We start from the raw sequence: 9,677 nt of genomic DNA, 5'->3' as shown, positions 1-9,677 counted from the left end.
CCAAATAAGCAAATGGCACTTCCTTGAACCAACATCTACCTTCCTACCAAATTTAGTGTAAGTCAGTTCAGCAGTTCGGGCTGTAGCTGTGGCTTAAGGTTCCTATGGGAATTAACATTACAAATATAACCTTATTTCACACCTCAGTTTCTTGGTCCCTACTGCACAGATCACCCTGAAACTATTCATGACACACAGAACCTACCCTGACACTTTTTGTGGGAAGTTTCATGAAGATTGGTCAAACGACGCCAAAGTTATAACCAAGTCAAAAAATGCTTTTCCTATGGAAACTAGTTTCTAACAATAACTACTTACTGGCGACCGCCAGTAGGATATATATATCACTGAAAAACAAAGGATTCAGGGACATTATAGTTAGGTTCACGTTTTACGCACACAAAACCATAGAAATTCAGCAGTTATATTTATACTTATAGTTATACTTATGTTAACCCCTTCAGCGCTGCGGGAATTCCCCCGCGGTGCTGAAGAGTCAGAGCGCGGGCGGGGCCATGACGGAACGGTTCCGTCATGAGCACAGCGCAACCGATGCTCATGACGGAACCGTTCCGTCATGGGCATGGAAGGGGTTAAGAAACAAAAACTTGTGGCCTAAAGTTACTTACTAGCATGAGTTAGAGTTTCTTCTAATTTCTTCTAGTTATAGTGAGCCCCAAAACTGATGACCCACAGCACCCTAGCCACCTAACAGAGACTGTATCAGCCTTTGTATATGGCAGGGAAGCGTAGCATGCGTAATTATCTTTTTTCTTCCATCGTTCTAAGATCAGGCATATAATGGAGGTCACAATGTGGGTTTAACCCTTACTGATGATAGTAAAATTGAAAGTAGAAGTACCAAAATGTTTGTTGCTACCTGGAGAAAAGCACGCACTTTCAAAAAATGCATTGCACCTTGGGGTTAGCAGCACAGCTATATAAAATGAAAAGGAGCGTGGATTTTAAACTCTCCAAACCTGACAACATGCACATTAGGATTTCATGCTGGTGCCACAAGGTGGTACACTGCTGATATCTATCAGGTTATGTATTTTTTGCGGGTGGTGGCGCAGCAACGATCGGACAAAAACAAATGGCATGTAGGTGTATCAAGATTATACTGTGTTTCATAACGGAAAATCACCTCACCTATTTTATGAGTCTGGGTATCAGTGACAATTATTGCTCATGCTTGACTAGTCAACCACATAACAGGCTGCTTGTGTCAGCACATGGGTATTGGACAGCTAAGTTAATATCAGCATTTCATTTGCAATTAAACCCCTTACAAAAGTTAGATTACACATATTTCACTTCTAGGAATGCACACAAGGCACCATAACTGTCAATATTAAACAATAAAGTTCTGCATGTTTTGTGTTAAATATTAATTACATTTGTTTTTCTTCCAACTAGATCAGCTATGGTGCAGGACTCTCCATACTGAGTGATAAAATGCAGTTTCCATCTTTTCTCCGGACTGCTGAAAATGGAGACTTTTTTGCCCAGGCTTACATTGATCTGTGTCTTTATTTTGGATGGACATGGATAGGAATTTTGGCTTCAGACAATGACTTTGGTCTGCAGCATGGTCAGAATCTACTGAAAGATGCTCCTAAGAGTGGTATTTGTGTTGAATTCTATGAAACACTCGCCACACAGACCACACAGAAATCATTGTCTCATGTGGTCAATGTAATTCGATGGTCTACGTCAAGAGTCATAGTGTGCTTCACTTTTTCTCCTCAGATGATTTCTCTTTTAAAAGTGATCTCTGCACAGAATATTGTTGGTAAAGTTTGGATTGCAAGTACAAGCTGGCTTACTTCTGTATTTGCACTGAAAGACTTATGGCCAACTCTACATGGTACAGTGGGGTTTGCTGTTTACAGCGGAGAGATTCCAATGTTTAAGGAGTTCCTCTATAGCATCCATCCATCTAAGTTTCCCAATGACATCTATATGAAACAGTTCTGGGAGCAAATCTTTAGTTGCCAATGGCAGTACGATTTCAATAGAACCATCACTGGAAATGAGACGGATGCAAAGAGGTTTTGTACCCAAACAGAAAAACTGGAAACTCTTGATGAATCAGCCTACGATGTGAATAACTTCAGATATTCTTATAAGGCATATAATGCCATCTATGCCTTTGCACAAGCGCTGCATGATTTGAAAACTTGTATACCTATGCATGGCCCTTTTTCTAACAGAACCTGTGCAGATTTCCCAAAATTTCACCTTTGGCAAGTAAGAACTTTCCACCTACTAACCTGAATTTGAATGTTTAACTTCTTTTGCCATTTAGTGTATATTATTTTCAAAGACCTCAATACAAAACAGTATACATAACACATATGACTGCATACAATCATATTAAGAACACTGGGCCTCAATTAGACTTGAGGGTAGTGGGAACAACCTCACTAATTGGCAGTGCTCCTGTCCCACTAAATATCTGTTTGTCCTGCTGCTTCACCAGTGTGAATGTTTGACCCAATGGCCCACCAAAGTCAGAACTAAAAGATCAAAGTGATGGTAACCCAAGCTATTTCGGGGAGGCCGATCCTTACTTGAGTTCTCTGTCTCAGATTACCAGGGACATAGTGGCCCCATGTAGGGAAATCACTAAATCATCAGTTTTCACCCACTATGCCACACAGCCAGCAGCTGAGCATTCTTTTAAATCAAACATGGCACCCGCTTGGCAAAGCATCAGTGCCTTCATCAAAGAGGCCATAGCCACAACTCGCTAATGGCACAGGCATCTGTCCCAGTCTAGTAGGCACCTCTATTATCTCTAAATGTTGCAAATGATCCTCTACCAGGGGAGTAGAGACCAAGTCCCTGCTGACCTTGCAGGCTGGTGGGCTTCAGTCAAGGTGACTCCTCTGTCACTCACAATACTTTATACTTAAAATTATATGAAGTGAGCATTCATCTCAAGATGGACAACCAGAAAGGAGCTGGTCCATCTTGCTACTTAAGCAGCATCTCTGGTCCACCCTTTAAACCATGCCAAATTATTAACTCTACTAATCATGTGCTTTGAGACATGCTCTGCAAGATAATCTGACTGATAGCTACGTAACATTTCTGAACAACCTCCTCAAGTAGACGGCTCCCCTTATGTTCTGTGCGGCTCCTTTTCCATAGAATGGAGTCTTCAACTGATATGCCTCTTGTGTGGTTGAATTACATTTTAGGATCAGACACAGACTGAACAGAGCTTTGCATTTGTGAAAGTTCTACAAGGCTATGGCACATGTACGCTGGGCTTTCACTGGGACCTACATGGAAAGGTATGCTTGTCTGAATTTTCCTTGTATTCCTGAGGTGTCCTATGGCAAGTGGGGAACATACTTGTGACTGTGCCCTCCCTTGCTTAGAAGCCAAAATCAACCTCGGTATTCTCTCTTTTTTAAAGCAGTCAAGAGTGGAGGATTGCACACAGTCCAAGAGTTGCAACTCATCAGAATCAAACTTTGAAACACGAGCTCCAGTGTTTTTTATCCCTCAAGTCTCAATGTCCTCTGAAGACAGATCAACATTGTCACTGAAGAATGGGCAGGGAGACTATAATTCTTTCCCTTTGACACACAACCAAAACTGTAGAACAAAACACAATTTGCTGCTTAGCAGTATACTTTATGAGTGTGATTAAAATTAATATACCGTCGGGTGTGATCCATCTACACTATATTAAGTACCTCTAACATGACATAACATAACGCATCACAACATAAGATAGGGTTTCACTTGCCTCCAATGTCACTGTTGTGCCTTTTGTACCCACGACACTTGCCAAAAAGAGCTACCATCAATAAGATGGTCTATTAAACACAAGTGTTTTGTTGTTTCCAGCTCCCCCATTCCACCATGAATATAAGCTGTGTGGCCTAAATGTATAATCGGTGCTCTATATAGCACCTTACTCGCTATTTTTAGTGTGTTGGCTTTCAAAATGAAAGACTTAAGTAGTTGTTGGAGTTGTTTCAAAAGGAATGGTGGTGTTGGTAGTGGATACTCTAAAATAAAAAGTATAACATTTGAGGTAGGATCTTAATCTTGAGTATGATAATCCTGCCCAACCATGACAAGTGCCTGACATATAATTTTTGAAATTCCTGCCTGATTTTCTTTAATGTTTGGGAGAAATGAAGTGAAACTACTTATGCGGTGCTGTGACCTAACTGGATGCCCAAGTATGTAATGAAGTCTCTAAGCTCCACCGAAATAGATATGAATTTTTGAAGGGCTTCCACTTGCTTGAGAAATCGATGGAGCAGAAAGGCTTCCATTCTCGTGATGTTAAATTTAAGCTAGACACGGGCCTGATTTAAAATACTAAGGGTGATATTCATTCCGTCAGGGCAACAGAGTCAATTACTCTTTCGCCCTGATGGAGTACCCCTCCTCAGAACTGAGAGTTGTCCACTGGCCCAGTGGACCACTTTAGACATTGAGACGAAACACCATCGCGGTTGTTCCTGTCAATGAGTTAAAGGTTTGATGAGCAGCTCCGTCAAAAATAATGGCAGCCTGCCAAACTTTTAAAAAAAATGTGTTTCTTACCAAGCAGGATTTTAGTTTTGAGAAAAGCAAAAATGAATGAACTGCATACTATGGAATTTTGCCCAAGGTGTGAGGGGGGCTCTAAAAATGTTACTATCCCATACTGCTATGTTTTTCACTGTGGTAAAGGAGAATAGAAACTGTGCCATTCAGTGGACCAATTGGTCTAATTGGCAAATCTCTGATGGCCCTTGCCCTTACTTATGTCAGGCAGACAGAGGAGTATGTCAGCGATGGAGACAGAGAAGTCGCCTTTGCTGACATACTTAAGGTCTGCCTCACTATAAATCAGGTGGGAAGACCTTAAGCTTGGCAAAGAGGGTACTTGGTCGCCACTGGGATGGAGTACTCTGCCAAACTCTAAGTTTCTCTAACAGATTGCTAGATCTCTATCTGCCCATTGGGCTTAGTAGCGCTTTATAAATTTGATTTGATTTGATTTGATTTCATATCTCTTCCAACAATGGCGACACCAAAGCAGCGGTTCTGTTAAGAACAACATAAGGTTGTCTGTAATCATAGTGATCTTGAAATACATCGGACCCTGTTTTCACTCCTCTAATATCTTTTCTTTATAGTGTTTGTGAGGAGTTCCAATTTAAAAATAAATATGAGCAGCAAAAGTGGATATCTTTGCTCGGTGCGAAGCTCTATTGTGATTGGTTGAGGTTGTTGTATTCAGTCTTAAGTGGGCTCTTGACATTTGACGGCTTAGTGGAGCCCATCTGAGAAAGGGTTTATCAAATTCCAGCTTGTACATCACCAGTGATATATAACTCCAGTCAAAAGCCTTCTCAGCATCCAATGAGAGCGGAAAGAAATTCTCTCTTTCCTCTTGGTGTTTTCCAGGATATGCAGGAGCTTTTTAGTATTATTTCTACAATGACCTTCTGGAATTAATCCTGTGAGAAGTGTTTCACATTCTGGGAGAAGATGCCAGAGCCTAGACACCGAGAATAATGGTTAGTAGCTTATAATACTATTTAAAAGGGAGCTTGGCCTATAGGAAGCACACATGACAACGTATACAAAGAATTGGTTTGGGACACACATCAGAGGAGCTCTTACACGTTCTGCACTTGCTGGAAGTGGGATGTTAATGTCTTCAGTAGTGGAAGGGTTTGCTCTCATTGATTCAAAGTACAGTGGGCTTCAAACAACATTTAGGTGGATTTTAGCAGACGTATTGATCATGTGTGCCATGGAAAAAGATTTTACAGATGCGTTATCAATTTATATAAATTAAATACACATGCAGCATATCTAAAAAGATCCCACGCCCTTACTACGTACTATATGGAAATTATATTTACCTTCCGATGCAGATATTTTACAATGAGGACAATATGTACAACAATACTGAAATGACCTGATTGGAGCAGGTGTGGTGGACATGCAGTATAGAGCAAGGCACCTTGGTTGGAATGAGAATATATGTTAAAACATGGTAGCGTGTGCTGGATGGTATAGTGACAGTAAAGGTATAATGCACTAAATTATAGGTGAGTTCTGGGAGATTAATGTCAAGCCACAATAAAGTTGTCCTGGTGTGCATGGGAGTGGCACCAAATATGGCCATAAGCCATAGGTGAGAGGCCTACTTAAGAAGCACACGTTTTAGACTTCAGCTTCCTTTTTTATATTGAGTATCGTTAGTGCTCAAAATGTAACAGTGACTTACGTAAAATAAATACAAAGTTTGGTTTATGATCTACAAAAACACAGCAAATGCAGTGCATTCAGTTAAAAGATGCGCATTACATTACAAATTAAAAACATAAAACCTAAAAAAAAATTGCCCTCTGGATCCTCTTAAATACCCAAATGAAATAACTTACCTTTTCCTTTTACCGGCACATGATCGGACCAGGCAATGTATGTGACCTGGACAGTTATCACTTGTCACATTGTGCAGGACTTATAAGTCCCACTCCTTTTTTATTGCATATTTTCAGTTACAGTTACCTTTCATTAATTACCCTCATGCTGATGGACATATCCGACTTCAAGAAATCAATGTGTTATATGATCTAATTCGCTGTCATCCAGATATTCTGTACCCATCAGCACTCCTATATGCATATTCACCCTCTCCCCCCATGTCAGTGTGCCATAATACAAGGTATAAGGATGATTCTCTCTTTTTAAGGTGCTGTGTTGTTGGTTGTGGGCTACTCCCCACTTCAATAGTCAGGCTCAGTTCTGTAAGTAAAAGTGGTGTACTCATTCCATCACTTGTGTTCTACCTGGTACGTCTCTATGACTGCGCTTCCGCAGGCTGCTCCACTGTATCATCGTCCCCTACTTCATCCGTTACCCACCCTTGGAGCTCAAACACTAGTGCCTCCCATGCACGTGCCATGTCCAGCGCCTTTTCATCGTTCCCCCGCAGTGCTAACTGTAGCCTGAACGTGCCCTCACTACATGCCCATTTGGTGAAAGTCGCTCTCCATCTCGCAAAGCTGGGACCAACTCTCGATTTCCAGTGCAGGGTGATTTCTCTTTTGGCCACAACCAGCCTTAAATCGCAAAACTTGCTCGTAATTTTTGTACGCGGAGTGTGGGGAAACCCTAGCAGCAAACAAACTCCCAGTTCCACCTCCAGGTGCCCGCCCTGTCACCTGGTTTAAGCAATCAATAACCTCGTCCCAGTAGCGACTTAGTGACCCACAGGACCAGAACATGTGTTTGAAGTCAGCTCCCTCCTTCCCACACCGAGGGCATTGTGGTGTAGGGCCCCCGAAATACTGAAATAATTTAGCTGGCGTCAAGTATGCCCTATGCAAGGTGAAGTACTGCACCAATTGAAACCGGGCATTACGTGTGCTCTTCCAGGCCCGTCTCTGTAGCTTGGGCCACGTCAGTGCAGGGATAGGTTTCCCAATATCCATTTCCCATTTGTCCTTTAGAGCGTTCAAAGGGGCTAGGTGTTCTGTCGTCAGTCTCCGGTATAGGCACGTAATGGCCTTAAATGTGCCCGCTGCCATGACCACATATTGACATCCTACAGCCGTCTGGGGTTCTGATAGTCCCGCGTTCCAGTGCTTCTGGAGACCTGCCAGCAGGGCTGCGTGGAGTAGATAGTCTCCCCTCGGGATCCCAAAGGAGTCCCGTAGCCCCTGGAATGGCTGAAGCACTCCATTTAGATAAGTGTCACTCCTTGATGTTTTTCTGGGTGATTACAAGATTTCTAGTAAAAAAATAGACACATACAATGCTAACAGATGCAACATGTGTATAATGCATATACACAAAAGCGCACAAAATCCTTGCATCCATTTACATAGATCATGTCTTCATGGAGATATGCAGACACAGCTGTATACCTACTAATATCTATGCACACAAAAATACAGATACCCACACACAGTGATCAGTAGACAAGGTGGCACTGATAAACACACCAGATGTGCAGTCAGCCATAGGCACAAATATATCGATATTTTACATTATGCTAGGTGATTGGACTGAATTGTCTGACAGAATATGGTTGACAACAATATTGTGTGCCCAAAATAATGTGGCAAATATATCGAGGATAAAAATATCGAGAAAGTAAGTGCAAATAGGTAAGTATAGATTTACTCTTCTGAACTCCACATCTACTTAACTTGAAGATATGTATGATCACGGTACATATATGTGGAGCTTGATAGAGGAAAACTTTGCTTACCCATGGGAACTCACCTTCACAATATTTTTGTCCTCAATATTCTTCCAAAGATATATTTGGTACGCAATATTTTATTTTTGATATTGTAGTGCAGTTCCTATATCCCTGATAGGCTCTGCGAATTGGAATAATATACACATATATACACTATATACATTACTAGTCGGAACAATATCAAAACCGTGGAAACAGTAGATAACATGTTCACTCAGTCAATTGTGCATGCTTCGTTTCTACAGAGTTGCACAGAAATAGAGAGACGGGCGTTTCAATGAAAAGGGGTTTATTGAACAGTCTTATTTCTCATGCAAGAGATATGAACTGCTACAATCGTAAGACAGGATGCGAAGTACAATACGTACAGAGTTAGCAGTAGGATAAAATAATACTGCAATAGCATGGTTTGTAGCTATGACATATATTCATAAAATACATACATAAATAACCCAGACTAAAATGTGGATACTCATCTGATGCTTCTAAATAGTTCAACCCCAGTGTACCTAACCTAAGTGTAGTACGAGGTAAGAAGTAAGTGCTGTTTTCTAAAGTATAGCTAGCTATAGTTTTAGTTTTGCCAAGAGTTGCCAGAAGTTTCTCTAAGTTCTAGTCTGCTCCATACCTTAGAATGTGTGAGGTTGGAATCTCTTTCCGGGACTCGATGTCTAACACCCCGCAAGGGGAATCAGTAACACTGAAGCTGGAGTCTCTGCGAGGAGGATGACAGCGTCTGGTCAGTGCATTAGGTGGGAACTCAATCTCCTTCTGAACTTGCTGTGGCGAACCGCAAGTAGGCAGTCGAACTGGGCCCTACCGAACCGTGGTTCGCCAAGTCAAGTGCAGGTATATTTATTAGGGGTGGGCGGAATTTGCGAAATTAACTTTCGCAAATTATCGCGAAAATGTTTAAAATTATCGCAAACAAGCGGAAATATCGCGAAGATGCGGAAGTTTTTTTCCGGCATGTTCGCGAGATTTTCTGCATGGTTGCGGGTCGCCAACTTACCCATGTGGTTGCTTGCGGGCGCGGCCATCTTGTTTTGAGTTGTCTCGCGGTGCATGATCGCGAGAAGAAAGACGTGATCGCACGACGCATGACGTCACTGCGGGCACGAACTGTCGCGAGACAGCGCAAATGGCTAAAAACAATACAACATCTCATGGAGAACGCGACCGGATCAAGAAAACTTGTCGGCGAACGCAAGGATTCAGGTAAGGCGATCGCGCGCGCGCGAGAATGTACTATTTTACAGCGCGAGCAAGAAACAAATTATCGGCAAGCTGCGGAAACCGGAATTTTTTACATTTTCGCGCTCTCCGCGGAACGCGAAAATGTCAAATTATCGCAATTTCCGCGAACGGAACGAAATTTTCGCCCAGGCCTAATATTTATACCTTGAAGGTGTTTAGGAATGCCTGTATTGAC

General features: G+C 41.9%; 1 protein-coding gene across 1 annotated transcript in view; it reads left to right on the top strand.

The window, feature by feature from the left end:
* Nucleotides 1–1,458: 1,458 nt before the first annotated feature.
* LOC146811607 (extracellular calcium-sensing receptor-like) overlaps nt 1,459–9,677 on the top strand; it is a 546,215-nt gene continuing 537,996 nt past the window's right edge. The window contains exon 1 of the mRNA XM_085615085.1: nt 1,459–2,253. Coding sequence (XP_085471211.1) covers nt 1,459–2,253 — 795 coding nt within the window. The remainder of the gene's footprint in view (nt 2,254–9,677) is intronic.

Source organism: Triturus cristatus, chromosome 7, assembly GCF_964204655.1.
Source record: "Triturus cristatus chromosome 7, aTriCri1.1, whole genome shotgun sequence".
Lineage (NCBI taxonomy): Eukaryota > Metazoa > Chordata > Amphibia > Caudata > Salamandridae > Triturus > Triturus cristatus.
The sequence above is the reverse complement of the archived record's forward strand: the minus strand, read 5'-3'. Positions and strand labels throughout refer to the sequence as shown.